Source organism: Notothenia rossii (assembly GCF_949606895.1).
Source record: "Notothenia rossii genome assembly, chromosome: 10".
Taxonomy (NCBI): domain Eukaryota; kingdom Metazoa; phylum Chordata; class Actinopteri; order Perciformes; family Nototheniidae; genus Notothenia; species Notothenia rossii.
In genome coordinates this window covers 51,479,369-51,501,333 of record NC_136908.1, presented here as the reverse complement: position 1 = coordinate 51,501,333, position 21,965 = coordinate 51,479,369, and the positions used below count along the sequence as shown (strand labels likewise).

The 21,965-nt window shown below is 42.3% G+C and overlaps 1 protein-coding gene across 1 annotated transcript in view; it reads right to left on the bottom strand.

Moving 5' to 3' along the window:
• Positions 1 to 2,629: 2,629 nt before the first annotated feature.
• The window catches only part of LOC307022783 (uncharacterized protein), a gene marked incomplete at its 3' end in the record, with an annotated part of 28,168 nt that continues 8,832 nt past the window's right edge, over positions 2,630 to 21,965 (bottom strand). The window contains exons 3-10 of the mRNA XM_079655675.1: positions 17,065 to 17,251; positions 14,840 to 15,277; positions 13,679 to 14,152; positions 10,402 to 10,554; positions 6,864 to 7,064; positions 4,771 to 4,847; positions 3,678 to 3,783; positions 2,630 to 2,826 (exon numbers count right to left, since the gene is read on the bottom strand). Of these exons, the coding sequence (XP_079511801.1) occupies positions 2,630 to 2,826; positions 3,678 to 3,783; positions 4,771 to 4,847; positions 6,864 to 7,064; positions 10,402 to 10,554; positions 13,679 to 14,152; positions 14,840 to 15,277; positions 17,065 to 17,251 (1,833 nt within the window). The remainder of the gene's footprint in view (positions 2,827 to 3,677; positions 3,784 to 4,770; positions 4,848 to 6,863; positions 7,065 to 10,401; positions 10,555 to 13,678; positions 14,153 to 14,839; positions 15,278 to 17,064; positions 17,252 to 21,965) is intronic.

Here is a 21,965-nt window from a genome sequence, read left to right as displayed (position 1 = left end):
CACCCAGAGCTTTCACTCCTCTATCTGCGGAAAGAATGGCAGAATAGAAAATCCTGACCAATTTGTTATTCATGGGGAGGGGATTTTCCTTTCAGCGCTCCTTTATCGGAGCCTTTCCCAACACGTCACTCTCTCTACCAGCCCTGACAAGTGCCAATCAAAAGGCTTGAGTCCAGGTTTTTGGGGAAACGCTGGAGGATTTCAGAGACAATAGCCAATGAGTCCACAGAGATGGTGGCTTAGAGACAATGGTGACATGGCTACACTGTCAGTGTGTGGTCCTCTGGGGGGGAAACGATCCTTGCTTAGTACACGACTAATCTCTGCTTTGCACCATCTCTGTCTTTCTGGAGGCTAATCTGTCCCGCAGCTTCCTCAGCTTTCTGGAACAATCCACCCGGGTCAGTTCAGATTAGTGCTCTTTGTGGCCCAGCACATCGCTACATTCATTTGGATGCTAACATCTTTAGTAGCAGCTGAATGCTAAACACTGGAGTGAAGGCAGAGTGACCGGGGCAGCGGGGAAACAGTCAAGAAACAATTATGAGGGGAGGGATTATTCTACCTATGAATTCCTGATGAGCAGAAACAGACAAAGGTCTAAACATGAGCCTCACTGGGGAACAGGAGCATCTCATCACAGCTGATATCTGGCTGTGCTTTAATCTCAGAATTGCTCGACAATTGACGATTTATTTAGAGACAGGTGGGCAATTAATTGAAATTGACAAGCCATCAGAAAAATTGTTAATCAGGATAAATAAAAAATAAAAAATGTATTTAATTGAATTTCCCCTTTTGTGTATTAATAGTCTGCCTTCTTCTTATTCTTCATCTTCTGACGTGCTGGTGGTTTTAAACACTTTTCACCCTTTGAGACCATTGCACAAGGTTTTCTGTGGCTCTGGAGAAGCTTTACAAAACGTGAAGAAATGTGTTGTGAGTTTCCCCAAATTACAATAATGAATCCGGAGTACCACTTTTAGTTTGCAATATTTCAGAGAGAGTGAAAAGAAAGACAACAATGTTTTTTTGCACAAACAGTCTAAAAGGCGAAAAATACCAAAGCTGCATTTTACAATGTTGTTTAAACAACACTGACCCATCATAAAGTTGTTATGGTGAACGTGTTAGCATAGAGCTGCTTTTCACACATCAAAACAGTAAGGCCTATTGTCTGAGCAGACAGTAAAATGCTCTCTAGGGCAATGTGGAATAAAGTGAGGAGGTTATTCTCTGTTGGTTTGTCACTCCAAGTGACCAATTTCACATTATACATACTCCTTTGATATATAACTAAAGGATAACTAAAGGATATATAACTAAAGGAAAGTACATTGTTGGTTGTTTTGCTTGATAAATAACCAAAAATGATTAACTGAACTTCAGCCATTTCAACATAAAAACAACATTTTCAACCTAAATTTAAATATTCATCAGCCATGTGAACTGATCAACTATTGCAGATGCAAACAGCGTCTCAGTCCCATTTTCTCGACTCTCTCATATACATTGAGTCATGATGGGGTCATTCCCTCCATTACGAGGAAGCTCTATTCAAAGGTTGAACTGCTCGCACCTCCAGGGAAACCAAATCTCACCTTTCCACACAAAGACATGCCACACACTGGGCATCTTTTAGAGACTGTGACCTCAGGCGTGACCCCTCCACCACGCCCTGCTGATGACCCCCCCCCCCCTTCTGCCCCACATAGAGTGTGACCATGCCTTTGGCCTACCAAAGGTCAAAGCACACAAGCCATCACCAGGATCCTCTGAGGGACATCTTTTTTCCCTAGTCGAGGTTTGCCTAATTCTTATGGAGCAGTTAAACAGGGGAAGCCATGTCGTAAAATGCGCAAGGAGTTGAAACACGTTTGAAAGCTGCAGGGAATTGAAAACATTGTGTGCCATGACAATGGATGTACATTGTATTCATTTAACAAGCTGATAAATCAATCATTCTCTGTAATGAAGAAACTCTTCAAACATATAAAGCTCATTCCTAGTTGCAGGGATGACAGAGGTGTGGTCAACCAAGAAATCAAGTAACACATTGCACAGTGTAGTAAAAAAGTTTCTTCAGTATATACATGTCTATTCATTTCAGGGCCCCAGACTAACTTAGGCTACCTGAATGTTTTTTAACAGGACGAGTAATAATTGCTATGACTAGTCAAGTGGTTTTGACCTTTAAATTGGTGGAGATCGTCCACTCATGGGAAGTGAAGCCTGCTGTCGTAGAAAGGGGTGACACCCTAGGACCAGTACAAATAGAGATAAGGAAAAGGGAAACTCCCATGTTTCACTCGATTTGGGACGAAAGTGGCTCAGTGAAGAAGAAAAAAGGGATCATATGAAAACAGCTTTCTTCCCTTCACACACCTGGTTGATTGCCTTATACATTTGGCATGTTTGATAAACTGGCACATTTGAAAAGAATAAAACAAATTGACATTGACATCTGAGGTAGCTGGGAGCACCATGATGCCTTAAATCAGGATAAGCACAAGAGGATCATTATTCTCTTGTTTTAAAAATAGATGGATTGTCGCAACAGCCTGATCTAAAGTTATACTCTTGGATTGATTTCATCACCAAAAATCAGTGAGTAATATAATAATTAACTTTAGCATCCTTGAAAGTTGACATAAGGAATATCAGAGTAGAAAGGCAGACTGTGAGCCTGTCCTAAACGGTTAGCTGCTGCTTGGCCCTCAGACATATCAATCTTGGACATGATGGATGCGTTTGTAATATCCTCGAGGAACACAGCATAGCATGGACCATTAGTGATACAGAGCTGAAACTGGAGTGATTCACTAGCTAGAGATGAAAAGAGAGGGGTGTGATTTGAGTCTGACAGATGTGGTTAATGAAGATGGGAGAAAAAAGAGGCAGCTATCAGCTAAAGCATGTGTGAAACTTTTGGAAAATGTACTTATTGTGGTTTGTTTAGGTTCTTAATAAATGTTTGGCCCAACTTAAAGTCAAATTAGCTCCAAAGAAAATATGTCTGGTGGTATTAACCAACATTGATGCATCATATTTGCTTTACTTCTATGATGGCATAGCAACCGTTCTTTGTAATTTTTTCAATTGAAAAACATCTGATTCCTTTTCAATTTAGTTAAAGCATGTCAATAAACTATATATTTCATGCCCTTGATGTGATTCTCAAGTCCTAGTGTGGCCTTGAGTTTGACACCCCTGAGCTAAAGGATGGCTCTCCACTTCCGTGTGCTAGCAGTACGTCACGTCAGCAACATGTTTCCTGTGTTTGGCTGCCAGCTTTCCAGTGTTTGTGGTCCGTACAGTAAGCGCTGCCTCTGAACCATCATTCATGAATGTGCACAAGCGGGCCACACAGGTATAGGTGATACTGCGAGCCAGCTGGCCCTAGCAAGGATTAGCGGGCTTAAGTGTACCCGAGGCGAGGGAACGCCAAACACAGCGCTGACAGTGAGGAAACAATGGCTCCTCCAAAACCAGAGCTGACCGGGACTGAGTGGGCTTTTACAGGATCAGACGCTAATGGTGGAGAAGGGCTCTTGTATTGATTAACTATTGTTGCTAAAGGCTCTTAAGAGAGCGTTTTAACAGAGAGGCGATATTTCATAGCAGCACACACAGATCAAGAGAAAAAAATGTCTTGATAGATTTAATGGGTACAGTACCCGGAATGGAACTGCAGGGAGAATGGGTGGGTGTGGACATGTTGCATGATGGACTCTTATCTATGATCCATGATGATGGTGACCCAGAACCCCCGTCAGACCCATCCTGCAAGAAGACAGAAGAAACCTTTAGCAAGCGTTAAACCAAGATGAAAAAAAAATGAATGTCTGTGTCCAATGTTCTGGAGATGCATTACAAGAATGCACAACACTAGTTTTTATTTTGCACAAATTGACTTTTCGTAGAACATCGAGGGTATCGCCAAAAGAACATTACAAATATTCCTTACCCTTACCCAGAACCAGCAGCTCCGCCCACTCCCCAACTCAGACATGCCGCTGGTTTATCAGTTTCTCTTCTTTATAAATAATCCAGTGTGTTGATACTTGCTTCAGTGAGGTGCATTATGCAAATGTTGGTATGAATCCAGCTCTGAGCACTCCAGCCCGTCATTGTGGTTGGACATAATTGCAGGGGGCTTATGAGTCTCATTCATGCTTTTCAGGGGCCCTCTCTCATTCGTCATAAAGGGGAGATTAATCGTAGATCACGTGGAGCACCTGCGTCCATTCCACCGTAGTGCAGCATGCACAAGCCCTGTTTACCCCCCTGACCCCTCACCCCTCAGCCCCTGTCTGATCCTGCTGCTGGAGCATCCTCTGAAAGAATCCCACCGCGCCGGGCGTTGAGCCGAGTGAACCCCCCTGCAATGAGCTGGTGTAAAAGCCTGCCTGCTCCTGTACAGTCTCCCCCCCACCCCCCACCCCCTCCTGCAGCCCGTGACTGATTAACCACACACCTGCTGCACGCCGCATGCCCTCTGTTATATTGTGTCTCAATTATCAACAACAATTTGGCTCGCTTTACTGGAACGACAGTTATAAATGCATGCCAGTTCAAGTTCGTAAAAGGGGGTCTTTGTGTGGCAGTGTGCGGCAGGTTTGAGGTTATTGTGTGATAGGAGTTGATTATCCAAGGTCTAGTGTTTGCTCAGGACAAGGAGCAGTCCTGCTTTTGAAGAAAATCTGATAGATGAACGGAGGAGGGGGGTAGAGAGTGAAAAGCGGTTTCACAAGGGGCAGAGGCACTCACCGATTTGTTTTCCTGGACTTTCCCTGCGGAGTCACACCTTTCAGAGATGCTGCCAGCTGTGAGGGGCCTCAGAACACCTGACAAAGGCACACAGGAGACAGCGTCAGGCTAAAAGGAGAGGAAGTAGTTCTGTGTGTTTGCAGTGGCGGAGGCAGGCAGGCGTGCTCCCCTGCATGTGTGTACATAAGTGTTATCCCCCGGCGCACACCAAAACCCACTTATCTTTTGTACTTGAGTGTGTGCACAGATATGAGTAACGTCATGTTTTAGTTCCAATTATGGTTTTAACCTCTGAGCAAATAATGGCAAAACACAGAGCCACAAAACCCCGGAGGAGCACCTGTCTACAGACGTGTGCCAGGTGCGAACATTGTTCCAGAGACACAGAGAGAAGGAAAGACAGGCTTCTAGAGAATTCAGACAGATTAAGTTGTAAACATTGGTGGCACTTGAATAAAACACAAAGTCACTATGGTTATCATATTTCCCTTTTGCAAAAAATAACATTTAATCATTGAGTTCTGGGGAAATCTAGCCGAGCAAATAGATTTACTTGTTTAGGTTTTGAGATATTTGGCAAAGAGATTTCTGCAGCAATGCCGATACAATGGAGCTAAATGGTATGCCAATGGTTTTGCTGATAATCACATTTTTCATTGGTATTGGAGAGTTGCTACAGTTTTTTGTTTGCATTTGGAAAGCTGTTTGGCCGTCTGCAAAAACATTACTTTTCGCATGGTAAAAGTTGTGATATTAAACATTTGAAAAGCACATCTCCAAAGAGACTTGAAAGCCAAGTGTTTACAGTGCCTGCAACATTACAGCAATGTCCTGGCTTCTATTGCAGTCTGAGGACACCTAGCGCAGAACATACTACTCCCCCCCCCCCCTTTTAAAGTATCTCTCTAAGATAAAAGGAATGCAAACATTTGAGACAAGAAATTGTTTCTCAATTTTTAAACCAAGAGCAGAACTGTTTCTATTCGCAAATCATGATAATGATGATAACACAGATTCAAAAGTCTTAGATAAAAGGACTTAGCCAATCTTCACAAAAATGTGTGATAAATCTCTGCGACAGATATGTTAAAACCTAGATAAATAAACCCTAAACTATCTGCATACCACTCAGTAAGAGATTTCATTTGGTTGCACCGAACCTTTAAACGTCTACAGTTTTTATCTCATGTTATCAGACTATAAACGACAGGCGCTAGACTGAATCGTTTTTCCGCACACACTCGTCTCAGTTTCTTATCCTCTCTTATGTAAGCAGTGCTTGGTTCCAAGTGTCTCCGGCTATCTTGGTCGGGCTTTCCCGGTTACTGATCCACCTTTGCGGTTTGATCTTTATTAATATGGCACATCGTGATATCCCTATAAACCTTTCCTCTGAGCGGCCACACCTTCAGGTAGAGGCAGTTAAAGCTCGCAGCGGCATGCCTGGGAGCAGATGAGAGGCGGTATCACGGATCGTTAAAAGAAAAGCCGCTCCACGCCATAAAGGTATCTCTTACTCTCAAGGCCGGCCTACAATGTTGGGTTTTTACATTCACACACACACACACACGGACACACCTGTCTGACTACGCGTTGTTTTTAAGTTGGCGGTTTCTGCTTATCAAACGATCTCATTCAAACTGTCAGAAAGATTCGTCAGAGTTCAGTGAACTGAGATTGCCTGTCAGTGATGAAAGAAAATATAAATAAAATCACAAATAATGATTTCACAAGAACACACATTTTAACTTTTAGACTGAACAACACATTTCAATAGTTAGAAAGAAAACTTCAATTGCTGACTAAGTTGATTTTGAGTGTGAACTTCCTCTTTTAGCCCCTGGCCTTAACAGGCTGCTTGTAATAAGAATATATATATTATTTTACTGGATATATTAATTGTAAAACTTCTGTTTAATTAATTTCCACGCTCAAATTGTTGTTTTTAGGGATAAATAACATTGATTTTATTGTGTTTTGGGTGAAGTTGTAGGTAGATTTGATCCTTCATTATGTTTTTAAAGGCTTTCATTTTTACAATATTATAAGTTTCTCTCAATCTCTCTCTGCGTCTTTCTCATGAAGAGCTGTACCTCCTGAAGCCAATCCCTGCTCATTTTCCATCCTGGCATCGGACCAGTCCTGCCACGGTGAGAGCTCCTCTTCCTGAGGGAAGGGGCTCAGCAGGGTCTCGGGCTCCGGGCGGTCCAGGAGGAGCAGCTGGACCCGGGACAGGGAGCCCAGATTCCCCGAGTCACAGCCCACCGTCAGCGCCGCAAGGCCTGGAGAAAGCTCTGCAGGGGGGAGACAGCAGATTCGGAAATACTGGAAAATGTCCTCAGTGCTGCAGAACAAAGCAGAACAAATTGATTTGCCAGCTTGTCCTTCAGGTCCCGAGGATAAAATATGTTTACAACACTTAAGTCCTTGAAGAATTGAAAATCCTGCATAAATGTCCCTCATATAATCAATTAGATTCAAAAAGTGTTATTGTCCACTACTATTTGCTGTACATAAAATAGGAACAAAAAGGCTTTAAACAACAAATAATAGCAACATTCAAGGTTGCAAGTCAAACTGCAAAAATTCAAGAAGTAAAAAAATGATGGAATCTTAGAATCAAAAGGCCATTAATGTGTTCAATTTGAATATATGTACAACCGTTGACCTTTACAAGCAAATAGCCACCATAAATTGAATAACTTGTTGAACTGGATTAGGAAATGACTGTACACAACGCTGTGCTCACTCCCCCCTAAAGCATCTCACCCCCATCACCTCCCCTGACCCCCCCAGGCTCCAAAGTTCTCAACGTCACACCTAATTAAAAGCGGATCACTGACAGTGTGGCTCGCTGCCCATGCAAATCCCGGCCCACGCTGGCTGGGTGTGGAGATGCCTTTCCTCCGCGTGGGGATTTCACACAACACGCTCTGCTGCAGGTACCCCACAACACACACACACACACACACACACACACACACACACACACACACACACACACACACACACACACACACACACACACACACACACACACACACACACACACACACACACACACACACACACACACACACACACACACACACACACACACACACACACACACACACTCACACACACATACACACACTCTCACACACACACCCCCCCCCCCACCCACACACACACACACACACACACACACACACACAAACACAACTTCTAAGACAGGACGTTTTCAGTTTGTCTGTGGCTTGCAACATGTCCACTCTGCTAGCTATTGTAATTTAGCTTTAAATATTTAGAGCGTACTAATGCAATATTCAAAACATAGAAAAACAAAGTATTTTTTAAATATATTTTTCAATGTTAATTTGGATCAAATTAGAACCATTATCAATCCCCCTGTTATCGTGGATCATACCGCAATTGCAATATGAGTCAAAAATAATCACAATAAGTATATTATTTTAAATCCTGCAGAGCTGCACTGTGGTATGCAACATGTCCACTCTGCTCTCTCACACACACACACACACACACACACACACACACACACACACACACACACACACACACACACACACACACACACACACACACACACACACACACACACACACACACACACACACACACACACACACACACACACACACACGACTGACGCTTGGTAAGGTGATCCCTCAGGTGAGAGAAAGGAACTGATAAATGAAGGAGTCGTTAAGAGGAAATCCCGGGGATAACTGCAGGTGTAACTTAATGTGGCGGCACACACTTTCAGTTAGGCCGGTGATTAGCCCATCATTAGCCAAAATAAACCACAAGATTGAAAGACACTTAACAAACACAGTGGCAGATAACGAATAACTAATCTTGTGATCGAGGTGTTGGACATACTGTTGCCACCCACTCGGAGTCAGACAGGAAGTCACACTTGTAGTTCGAATGCTGTATACTTTGAAAAGATGCAACATGAGAGAAAGTTTGACCAATAAACTGACCAATAAAATGGGTTTGCTGTATGTCAGGCAGTGAGAAAGTAAAAGTGTTTCTAGAGAAAATAAGAAGCTTCTTGCAATCATACAAACGTTTTGTTTTCTTCTTGTATCTGCACCTTCCAATGAAGGCACTGTTTTTATTTCTCTCTGTGCTTCAGCAGCTTTAAACTAAATTGTCCTTTTTCTGCAATCTAAAACGAGGCCCAGTCCCCTCCATCATGTTTTTGAGGATCAACTATTATTCTTCCAGTTTGTGACTGGCTGATAACATATCTGTATTTTTCAATAAAAATCCTGCTCAGTGGAGCTCTAAATCAGCCTTGTTCCATATAAATGCAAATGATTCTCTGATAAGAATCAGTCTATAACATTAGCTTCCACTGGGCAGAGCATTTGGATTGATGTTATCGCCCTGTGGTTGCTACGGCAGCAGTCGCCCTGATCCCTCCACATCCTCGGGGCAAAGGTTGTCGGGGTCAGACGGAGGTTAGGGTCAAGCAAGCAGGTTAAACACCTTGTCAGGGATTAGCGGGCTATGAGGGAGGTGGAGGAGGTCTTCATTGGCTGATTTCTCTCTCGGCAGCTCACTGAACCACCTCCTGGACACACATACACACGCTATCTCTCAGAGGCATGCACACACACATTGCATTTACTCTGCTTTTGTTGGGCAACATGGGCCGACACAAAGAGCGGACACAGTGAGCGCTCAGATAAGCCCGTCCCCGTCTGTAACACGGCAGAAGTCAGAGGAAAAAGGCATGTCTAATTGAGACTTTACTGGGAGCCACAAAGAGATGGAAACAGCAACAAACAAACAGCAAAACATTAAGACATTGATTACATCACCATGTTGGCAGCTCAGACAATCTTTAGCTTTATGTTGTTGTTTTTTACTTTTGTCAGAATAATTCATCTCCTGGAAGAAAAAAAGTCACTAGCTAACTTTTCGAGCTTTGATGTAATGTACACAATATGTTTAATTATATATTTAAACAACAAAATAGGATATTTATAATGTTAATCTCATGATGAAGAGGTTTGAATTTCACATTATGAACCTAAACAATCAATCAATTAATCAATGGATTTGATAAAGGTATAATTTCTATATAATTGAATTGATATGGCAAAAATCTCATCATTTGCTGGTATTCTCTGTATTGTCTCATTGTAAATTAAAAACCTTTGTAGGTTTGGAGTTTTGGTAAAAAAACTAAAACGTTTTTTTTTAGATGTTTCTTCTATGAAAGTGTTGTATTTCTTTTGTCAAAACCATTGATATAATAATGGAAAACAATACTAAGACTCCACTTAGCTGGCAATTTGTGAGGTGCTTTGAGCTTAACCCTCCGGTATCATTCGATTGGACTACGCAAATTAGTCATTCGAGACAAAAACGTCCACAGTGATACTGGAGGGTTAACAGTAATGTCAGAAGGCTTTGTGCTCTCAATGACAACGGCAACAAACTGATGTTAAACAGGTAGAGTGTTTACCATAAAAATCACCAGCATCTTCGCACGCTAACATTTGCTAATTAGGGCTAAAAGACACAACTAACAAAAATACCACTGAGGCTGATGTCATTTTGTTATAAACAGAAGTATTGGAACATCTAAATCGTGTGTGTGTGTGTGTGTACCTGTGTTAGATGAAGGGCTACAGGATGAGTCTGAGGGCAGGTCCAGAGACTGACAGGAAATGGACCGAGGGGCGATGGCCTCCAGTTCATCGAATGCATGAGACTGACTGCAGCTGAGCTCCGAGTAGCGAGACGCTGCTGAGCCACAGTGACCTGCACACAGTGGGAGGAATGAGTCATGATGATAAACACAAGGATGAGGGTTAGACACAGCTTTAATGATACATGTGGACACAGCGGATTGTTTCACTAGGAAATAATAGGAAACTGCAAAAAGGTGCATGAATAATAAAATAACTGGGAGAAATTATCAGCACAAAGCAACAAGGGAAATTTAGGAAGTAATATTACATACTTTCTTATATAAGATAAATAGATGTACATGCTTCAAGGTTATCTTTTTCCTTTTTAATTAGTAAGATAGCAATAATACAAAAAAAAGATTCACTACACTTAATTCATAATCTCATTGCTTTATATGTTTCCATCCCATTGTTATGATTTCAGTAAATCTCAGGGATGTAGACTGGATTTGTTAGAATAAGAGAGCTAAAGCAAAATCTCCTGGAGGAGGTTTCCTGGTGCAGCTATCAGATTTTAAATCTGGGTTGCATGTTGTTGTGGGTTTAGTTAAAGCTGTCCCTTCCAGGTTTTACACTCTGACAAGTGGACACACAAGCCCAGGACCTCCATGAGTGCAGCCCCCAGGCCAGGTAAGTAGCACAGCGCTTTAGTCAGAGCTCACCTTCACGAAACACAAACTCTTCACCTAAACTCAAATTACCACTCAAAGGAATGCTAAAACTGTCGGGCTAATCAGTAATTACTTATCTCCTTTAAACCATCAAAACAAAAAACGTTTTGCCTGGTTTAGAAATCAGAGGATTAGTGAGAGAAACTGTTTCGCTGGGTGGTGTGTTTTGTATTTCTCCTGAAAGAGGCTTTTCTGGGCTTTTCTCACATTAGAAATGCACAACAGCTTGGCTCGGACAAAAGGATAATTTATACAGAGGCTCTAAATGAAAAAAGGCAAACTCAGCTCCTCGGTGTCTGCCCACATGGACAAGTTTAAATGTACACATGGAACCACCCTCACGCAGTCAAGTATCTGAACAACGACACACACACCGCTGCACTATTGTGCACTTGAGCGGCTCGGTGCTCTACTCAGGGAGACAATGGCGGGACTTGACTTGACACTTCAAAGCATATTGCTGCTGTCAACTCAGCTGTCATTCTCAGCAGATGAGGAAGGCTGAACCAAGCCAGGGAGAGTTTTTTCGGGGAGGTTAAAGGTGGCGATGGGGGGGTCAGAGGGTTTGATATGACAGAGTTAAAGGCAGACAAGGCCTTCTCTGTGCCGCGGCCAAAAGGACCAGAGTGGAGAGGAAAGGCCAGGCCAGGACAGGGCCCCGTTTCATTGTCAAGGACAGTTACACTCTGGAGATGTTGCTCAAAACAGGTCAGACCAGGGTCACGCGGTACATGGTAGGGGGTCTGAAAAAACCATGCTGGGGTTCAAAAAGGGCTGAGTGAGACGATGAGACTCCCATCAGCCATATACAGTATGTATTATCCAATTTGATCGTGCAGAAATTTCCTAATCTACTGCTTTTTTTTCAAATTTTCTAGGGGGTCTTTATTTCTAAGAAAATCAGTTCTTGAACACAAATATCCCTCTACAAAACTTTGATTAAGAAGAACTTGGGCATTAAAGGTCACCTATTATGCAGAATCCACTTGTTCATGTCTGTTATACATCAACATGTGTCCCCTCTGTGTAAAGAGACTCTGAAAGTTTCAGGAAAAAAGATTCTCTCACTTTTTGTCCTGATCCATTTATATAACAACCTGTCTGAAAATGAGCTGATCAGATTTTGGCCACTTTATGATGTCATAACGACTTTTTGGCTTGTGTATCCATTAGCCAATCACCAACCAAGGTAACCCTCCCCCCACCTTATCACCTGAATTTCCTCCTAGAGCACCATTGAGTTCTTTTTAACCAAATCTCTCTCAGAAGGGCGTGGGGAGGGGCTCCTTATTTTCATCTAAAGTAACAGACAGAGAATCAGCACTTTTGAAACAGGGCTGAAACAGAGGGGATTGTGGGATGCTGCAATGATCTTTTTGGTGTTTCGAGACATGTTTTGTATATATCTGAGACCTATTATATATTGATGAAAAAGAGTATAATAGGAGACCTTTAAATATACAATGAGTAGGCTTTTCCCAAAAAACAATGTGTGGACTCCCTATAATCACTTATGGGCCACTAGAAGTGTTTGTCGTTTCCTGTATCCGCAAAGAGTTTGCCTTTGCCTTTTTTCTCGCTGTGTTCTGAAACCTCAGCCAACTTTAGTGAGTCATCATAACAATTAGAAATGATTGGCAAAACCATGAAAATAGACCCAAGTTGTAGTGAACCAGAATCCTTTCAGCTTGACACGCTGCTACATTGAGGCCACACTAAGCTGAGGTGCCTCCATCTGCAGGGAAATAAATGAACCAGTGACACTCGCACTGTGTGTGCTATGAAGAGAACAGCGTGCTTCGATACAGCACGGGCCCCCCCGCAGCACAGCACCACACAGAGAACAGTAGATGTCTCTGATAGAAAAGAGAAAATCCCTACACAATTTCCACATTGTTTGCTGTCTTTCATAAAGTTCCAGGAGGAGTCAGATGTCAGTGGCCCCGTCCTTTATCCCTATTGGGAACGGTAAATTAGTGTCCGCAGGAAAGCTGCAGAGGTATTCTATTGTGGCGTCGCTCCGCAGTGTTCTGCCGTCAGCGAGCGTTGGTCAGTGTGGATTTATGACCATCGGCTACACGTCTCCCTCTCATAGCCCAGAGAATAGCGAGGGCACGGGGGAGCCGCGGCACACGAGGTAGGCACCCCGACTTCTATTGTTGGGGCCTCATGCCTTTGAACGGGGAATCAAACGGTACCAGCTTTTCATCAAAAGCCCTCCTTTCTATTGCTGATTTAGAAGAAAAAGAAAGGCTTTCTGCGTTATTTATTACGGGGTGGGAGGAGGTGGGAAAAACAGGCTGACAGCAATGCTTTCACAACGTATTGATGGGGGCAGAAGCATCATAACGCCTCACTATGGAAGCAGGCTTTGAATTCTGTGTCTGGCTCAGCCTCTTTGTCTGCGGGTGGATGCCCAGCCATGTTCAGTATAATCGGGCCCCTAAGAACATGGGCAGGAGGGTAGCGCCTGGCAGGGAGGAGGCTGTGAAAGAGCCATATGTGGCAGAGCTCATTTCTCACCTCTGACAGGGGAGATTGGAGGCAGGACAGGCCAGCGATTAGACTCCAGCAGAGATGGGGAGGGGGTCAGCTTTGGTCCTGACCCTGAGCGGGGGGTGGTCATCTGTGGACTCGGGCACGAAGACCAAGTAGCAGAGGGGAAAGTTAAGGGGACGAAGCCATGATCAGACTCCAAGGACGGGTGGAGAGCAGGATCTATGGAAGCGTCTCGGTGAAGATTCTCTGCTTTTGCAGTTTCAAGCCTGCTCAGAGGTTTATCCGACTGAGGACTGTCACCTGACTTTGGGCGAGGCGTTAGGGGTGTCGTATGGCCGAATAGAGGTTTATAGAGCGGAGGGGTGGTTGTAGCATTTGTGGATGATTGGCAAAGGTTGGATCCTGCTGGAGGGGGAGAAGCCAAAGGTGTCTTTATCCCTGGACGAGGATGGAGCGGCGGAGAGCAAAAGATCCCGTCTGAATCAGAGTCTCTGATATCTGCCCGGAAACCACAAAGGAACATTATTTAACAAAGCATTTTCAACCTGAAGTCACTTATACAAGAATCATTTGGAAAACTGCAGTCCTGATTATCAGTTCAGGGTCAAGTTTCACTTTACTTTCATCAGGCAAGCTTTGATTTGACATAATTTCCTGTCCTGATCATTTAGAAACATGTCACCAATCAAAACATACTTCAAACGCTACCTGTGCATAAGCATGCTATAGTCAGAGCCCTGTAGGACGCAAAATAGTACAATAAATCATAAATATTATTTTGCGAAATGGACTCCTGATTAACTGAGTCATACCTGAAATTCATTTGAAATACAAAACTCAAAATAGAAGTGTTAAGATCCTGAAAAAGTATTTTTTTTCTTTTCTTTTAGCTTCTGGCGCCCAGTGGTGAGTGGCAGCCTGTTACAGCAGCTCCTACTCACCACTGAGTAGCTTCCTTATATTTACTTTTATTCTATTTATTGTCTGTGTGTATTCTGTAAATTGTGTAATTTTTAAATAGTTTTTATCTTTAATATTTTTTTGATGCATGCTTCTTAGTTAACATTAAGCTGTGTGTGGCTCTTTTCTGCTGTAACAAATGTACATTTCCTCTCCGTGGGTTCTTTTAAAGGCTACAGAGGTTACAGCCAAAGCTAAAACGACTTCCACCAATAGGAGATTTACCAGACATGAAGCTGCTCCTGCCACTGGCGAGGTTGGTGCTGCGGCTGAACATACTCGACGGTGGACGACTTAAATCTGAGAGAGACCCGTGTGAGGATGTAGAAGCTGGAGGCGGGGAGAGTTCAGGTCCAGCAGGCCCAAGATGCAGCTTCCAGTCTGACTCCTCCACAGCAGGTTGTGGCGCTCTCTCCTCCTGCTGATGTTCATTTTGTTCTTCCTGAGAAAGAAGAGGGTAGGAGGGAGACGCTGGCACAGAGTTGGGCCTGCTCTCTTGTCTCTCAAAGTCAGGGTGAAGGTTGGGTTTGAGGGGGGTTGTTGGATTGATGGTGGATGATGGTGGAGTAGGAGGCAGTGGAAGAGAGGGAACAACAACAGAAGAGGGCCTTCCTGTAATCTGCACATGATTTCCTCTTCTGTCTGGATTAAGATGGAAGTAGCCTTTAAGGAAGACAAAAACATGAAAGATATGTATTATTTATTTCAGAGTACCTCTCTTAAACTTGGTTGGCTATCCCAGAATATAAAAGCAATTTCTGTTAAATTGGAGCATCTTTGTTCTGTTAATGTTATTTTTCGAATTTGTGGACCTGTTTTTCTTTGTATGTATTTCTGTGTAAATCAGATTACTATTTTCCAACCTTCGCTTGCCAATTAACTTCTATTCTTTCCTACAAGTGATTTTGGTGTTAGACCCAGAGCATTATCAAAGCATGCCTCTACTCGCTGTTCAACAAAGACGGATGTTGTGGATCATTTTTCATGTCTGCTTGTGACACTCTCGTTCCTACTTTGCTCACTGCTGGAGTAAATGTTGGTTTCCTGCTGGGAGGGTCCGTCTGCTAACAATGGCAGCGAGATATCAACCCCCTGGAGCAGCTGGCTGTTTCTAAACTCCATATCTACAACAGCAATCAGTCCTGAGGGCATGGGAGTTTGTGTGCAGGATATCATGTCCTTATTATCCTAAAACACTTTGTTTGGGAACAAGTTTGTGAGGAGTGTCAGTGAAGTAAAAACTGAATGAAAGGGTATAACATTGAATGCATGAGAACATATAACAATTGTTTTTGTTTGATGAGTGACCTAATCAATGACTTGATAAATAATCTTGAGTGCTAAAGAGATAACTAATTTCTAAAGCCCTTGCACAACCTTCTCTGTTCTTGAAATAATAATTATCTCCCCTTCTCCAACTCCTCTTTCTTCTTCTGAACCTCTCCTTTCATCCCTCTAAGATTCTCTTCCACAAACATCAACTCCAACCAGCGCCGCCCATTTCCCCGCCGCCTCCTCCATTCTTCCCCTTCTGCCTCGTCACACCCCTTCCTTTCTCTCCCGTCCTACTTTTTTATTGACCACTGAGAGGGTGTATGTGTGATGGGGGGTTGGAGGGTGTCAGACAATCTGCTCTTGTTTCCTGGGGGCTGCCGCCAAGAGGAGTCAGCACAGGGGGATAAAGAGAACACATTGGAGAGCACATTTCTGCACTGCCTCCTCTTACAATGCGCTGCCATTCCCATCTGTTACACACACAAGTGTACGTGAATGGGTGTGTGTGTGTGTGTGTGTGTGTGTGTGTGTGTGTGTGTGTGTGTGTGTGTGTGTGTGTGTGTGTGTGTGTGTGTGTGTGTGTGTGTGTGTGTGTGTGTGTGTGTGTGTGTGTGTGTGTGTGCATGTAAATGACATGTGTCAGAGTGCAAAGCCAAGGCGTAGGGCGCAGCACGTTTCTTAAGGGAGCGGGTTTAAGGGCGATTGTGCGAGAGCCGACCACCATATGGCAGAATAATTAGTATTTGAGAAATGCCCCCCCTCCTCTGCCATACACACACTCACACACACCCCAGCATGGTGAAAGCAGGGCCCTGCTGTGGGCTGAGGTGTGTGCCGGGAAGAAATGCCTTCACATCAGAGGCCGGACTCTGAAAGGAGCGGCAGGTCTCCCCAGCCCTGGGCCTTTCACTCCCAGCAGCAGAGCACCAGGAGGGCGGCGCTGTGGGCACTTCCTTGCCAGAGAGGAAATTTGCACTTAACCAAACAGAACCACAGAGAAAAGATTAAGAGCTAACGACAAGCTTGGTGGCCTCTACCTCCACTGCTCCAAGAGAGGAAGAAAAGGCAAGAAAACTTGTTAATGAGCAGAGCTGGGGAGTCAAAGGAGGCAGAGCCCTCCTCCTGTTGTGGCTGTGATGGTGTGAAAGTAACAGGTGTTTGTTGATAAGCCTCACCATCCAGCGCTTGTGTCCGCGGGGCTGTAATGAGAATGTGTGTTTTCAGCCTCCTCCCCTGGGATGGAGGCGGTGGTCTGGACTTGGAACTCAGGAAACAAGGAGGTCTGAGGTCTGAGGGGCCAGCTTTAATGTGAGACAGGAACCGAGGACACATTAAGGGACGATCATTTGGACGATCGTGGGCCTGGAAGAGAAGATTTAGAGAAGAAAATATTCAAATAAGTAGGCAAAAGAAACATTAACAAACCATTAAACTAATAAATATTTAAAACATTTAAAGAATACATTGAAAATACTACAACGTTAAAGTAAAAAAGGTAAATAAATAGCTCACAGTAAAATATCACTGTATTATCTGAAATATACATTACGGATAAATATAATGTTTTTTAAATCTTTAAAACATAAAGATTATCCTCATTGAAATTGTATTTCCCTCTCATTGGACGTGAGAAAAAGAAAACACACTTTTGACTAATTGTCAAAACTTTTAATATTTTTCCAAATTGAAGGACCTTGACACTTTGATTGTACTAACTTTGTTTGGAACATATATAAAATAAAAATATTTGCAGTGTTTTTACAATACAAATTATTGTTGTTCTCATATTATATATTAAAACATTAATTCTGATCAAAAAAAAACTATGAATTCAAACTAAAAGTCCCTCTGAGACACATCTGTGTTCCATGCTACTACAAAATAAAAGCCCGCTGGAGAAACGCTGCTGCTGTTAGTGGAGAATTCAAATGATGCATGGTGCCACCACTGCCCCCTTGTGTCGTGAAAACAGATCACACACACACACACCTTTATTTCCTCAACACACACAGTACCTCTAGCTTTCTCTTATCACACCACTGTCCTTCCTTTTTAAAGAAAGGAGGCAGAAAATTATCTCAAGGGTGATAAAACTCTTTAGAGTACACTGTCGGGACAGGGGAGATAAAAGCATACAGGACGGTCAATATTAGAAATGTGAGAAAGGACGGCTGCCGGCAGCACGCCAGCCAGTGAAAATGAGTGGAGCGCACAGCATTCAGTCCCTCTGTGGCCTTTAGAGAGCAAACAGCTGTAATAAATGGCCCATAGACGCACGCTTTATTTGACTTGGATTTAAGCTTCATCCAAAACAAAGTTCAGCTCCTCACCCTTTTAACACACTATATAAACAAACAGAAAATGCACAGATACATCTGTCTGAATACAATGAGGGACCAGAGGGAGAGAGAAAAAGAGGGAGAGGAGAAGGGGGAGAAATAAAGGGAGGAAGGTGGGGTCACTGTCTGTGACTCACACAGGGAGGATCAACTTTTAAATCCCTGCACCATCTCCACTGAGTTCCTTTCTCAGATCTAGAGGCTTTAAAGATTTGCATTCTTGTGATGTAAAGAAGGAGAAGTGAGGTAGAAACAGCCCGACATGAGCCTCTGATGGGGGCCCTTCTTCCTCCACCATCCTCTTCCTCCCCTACGGCCTCCTCATTACCTGTCACTCAGGCCATCAAAAGGATGAGGAGAGCTTTGTGAGGATAGACTCGCCTGGTGTCATCAAACTAGCGACCTTCTGCAGAACAGGTCCGGGCACGAGTGCTTGACGTGTGGGTCTCATTACAACCTACGCAAAAAAACTCTTTTAATGCATCCACACACACAAACACTATGGCACATACAGCCAAGGACAAAGCTGTGTGTCTCTTATCATATACGGTCACATTGATGAGTTTGTGTGCAAGATCAACCCATAATGATGATGGAAATCATGTTAACTATGGTGATTGCATTCCAGGGTTAGTGCACAATATAACAATTTGTCTTTCGTACAAAAAATACAGATTTTAAATAAAATTAGCTTGACATTACTAATGTTTAAATATTGATTTGTCTGGTGCACTCACCTTTTGTTTTACACCAATATAAAATTGTTTATCTAGTTAAACTTGTGTTTTGTTTACAACCTGCTGGTTTCTCTTGCTGTCTGACTTTGTAATAGCGATTTTGCTCCTGATAGATGGAAAAACTAAAAAGAAAAAGATCCCAGTAATAATGAACCAGAATAATACTTTAATATAGTGATATTACTTTCAATCATATCAGCCCTCTGTAGCGTTGCATTTCTGTGATTGATCAGATAAAATGTCTATATGTAGAGGAAGAACAAGTTAAAAGATATAGTGTGTATAGTGATAGTGCCTATCTCAAGACAAGGACTACTTGCTGAAGATAAATCAAACTTTGAGCGTTGTAAACTGTTTGTTGCCTCATTCATATTTTTACATCTCGAGTCAAAAGTACAATCAATTAAGACTACAAAAAATGTGCAGCACTACTCCTTAAACTGAAGTTTGACATGGCACCAGGCATGAAGAGTAACATATAACAGGATTACAGAATGAGGATATAAAAAGAAGGGAAATGTAGTCTCCGTGAGTTTTGGGGTTATTTTGCTGTTCTGTCCTCCCTGTCGTTAGTTTCCCTGGTGTGTCTAATTGTCTGATTGTGTTCACCTGTCGCCCTTGTGTTTCTCCTCCCCTGCCCGGCTGTTTCTCGTCTCGTGATTACCCCTCCCTGTATTTAGTCTCTTCCTATGTTCATTGTTGGTTCATTATTTGTCGTTCATGTCTCCTTTCATGTTGGTCACAGTCCCTTTTTGTTTGGATGCTACCTCGTGCCTTGTACCTATTCATGGATTCTTGTTTTTTCAGCTTTTTGTGAATAAAGCTCGCCTTTTGTTCCATTTTGAAACCTGCTTCCTTCCTCATTCTGCATTTGGGTCCTATTTTTCCCCCATTTAAAGAAAAATATGTAATCAGATTACTTTAAAAAAAAAGAAGAAAAGGGGATTATTAGCAGTATTACAATGTAACAATACATTTGAGGTATTCCAAAAGTATAGTGGGAATGCTGACACAGCATTCCCACTATCTGTTATGCTACGGACAACATTCTTTATTATTCCGCCGAGTTATTTTGCACCACTTCTTCTCCCACATTGAACATCGCAGAAACTCCGTTCAAACATCAAAACGTTCAGCTCGGTCGGGAATCAATGGCTATTACTTTTGTCATTCATAACTTTCATAATTCTAGAGATACATCCCATAATTCATCACATTTTTAACATTGAAGTCAATGGAGAACTCTTCAGACTTCAACAATCTTCATGCAACTTCAACTGCTAGCTGCTCCTTCTTTAACTGCTAACTGCTCCTTCATACTTTCACTCAGAAACCTCATTCCAACTTCAAAATGTTACACATCTTTCTGACATTATTCGTGTAACACAACTTTTAAATCTGATTCTTACTTTTAGAGATATTAGACATTGTTCAGACCTTGGTAAAGAGGCCTTCTTCAGATTTTAGAGTGCGTGATGTCACAGCTAGAGTGGAGGACAGATTTAATTTTGCCTTCATATTTTCTTTTAAACCTGCCATAATTCCCAAACCCTACATTCCTGAGACATCATTTTTCAAGACAAACGTAGGAAAACATCTCGTAGCTTGAAAGATAAAAAAGAATTAAGCAAAATAATTAAACAAAATGCCTCATGAGGGCATGAAGTGACAAAAACGTTCAACATGTCTCCATTAAACCCCATTGTAAATTCAGCATCACCTTTCCCCACCACAGCAGCCGCACACCTTTAGTTAACCTGCCAAAAAGGCCACATTATTAACCCAAAAGTACACAAAAAGTACACTTCAGATGCTCAAGTTCCTTGACATGCTTCACGCTTTGAAATGTCACCGATATCTGTTACGGTTCTTCAACAAAACGTTCACATGTAAGAGCTTTATCTCTCATTCAGAACAATGAAAATGCTCTCCTCTCACTGATCACCATGGAAACCTTTGATCTCTGGACACGTCGTTAGCTCAAATATAAACACCTGTGTCATGGAACACGATGATGTCATAACTCCAATTGATAAAATTAGAGCAGCAGACTAATGGCGTGGTCACTGGAGTTTAACAGACTGTCTCAGCCTATTCTTTTCCGTCTGATGGAGACTTCAAACTGACTTCAACATGTTCCACATATTTTAGACATTATTGGTGACGTATGCTTTTAGTTCTAAAGTTTTCAGTTCAAATATTCTGCTGCTTTTTCATGCATTTAGACTTTTATTTTCTTGTTCTTATTTCACATTCAAGTCCCCTCTATTCATGAACCCTTTAAAGTACTCATCCACACCACTTATATACCACGTGCGACTGTTGCTATGTGAGTTAATCTTTCAAATACAAGGTTGCTTGTTTGATTCAAGCTCTTGTAGCCAATATGTCAAGGTATTTATCCCTAACCTTTTATCAGCTAACTAATGACACACACTCAGAGGATCTTTATAAAACTCAGAGGATCTTTATAAACGTTTTAAGTATTGCACATTGTAGTGGCAATTTCTTATATTACTTTATAAAGTAAAACCAAATGATGATATTATGCTTAGAAATTGTTTGGTCAACTCGACCTGTAGCATCCCGCCAAGGTCGTACCTGGAGGATGTGGCTCTCCCTATGAGAGCATTGTAAGATAAAAGTTTTCTAAGGAAAGTCTTATCTCTTTTACTTCCTGCACAGCAACAGTCCTCTATAAAACACACACACACACATTATACCCTGTGTGCAGTCCTGCAGACTACTCTGTACTCTGTGAGACATGTACCTTTGAAGCGCTTCAAATAAAGAACCAACGAAAGACAACGCTGCTTGCTTTCACCAGTTTATTATTGATTACTCTCATTGTACATATCCTTAAACATGACTCTTATAAATCACTTTTAAAACCAGCAATGCACTACAGTGTCAGCTTTTCTAAAATAGAAACTTCAATGTTCACATCTTTCTAAATGATTCTACTTTTCAATGACCTACAAATAATCCTAATAATAATCC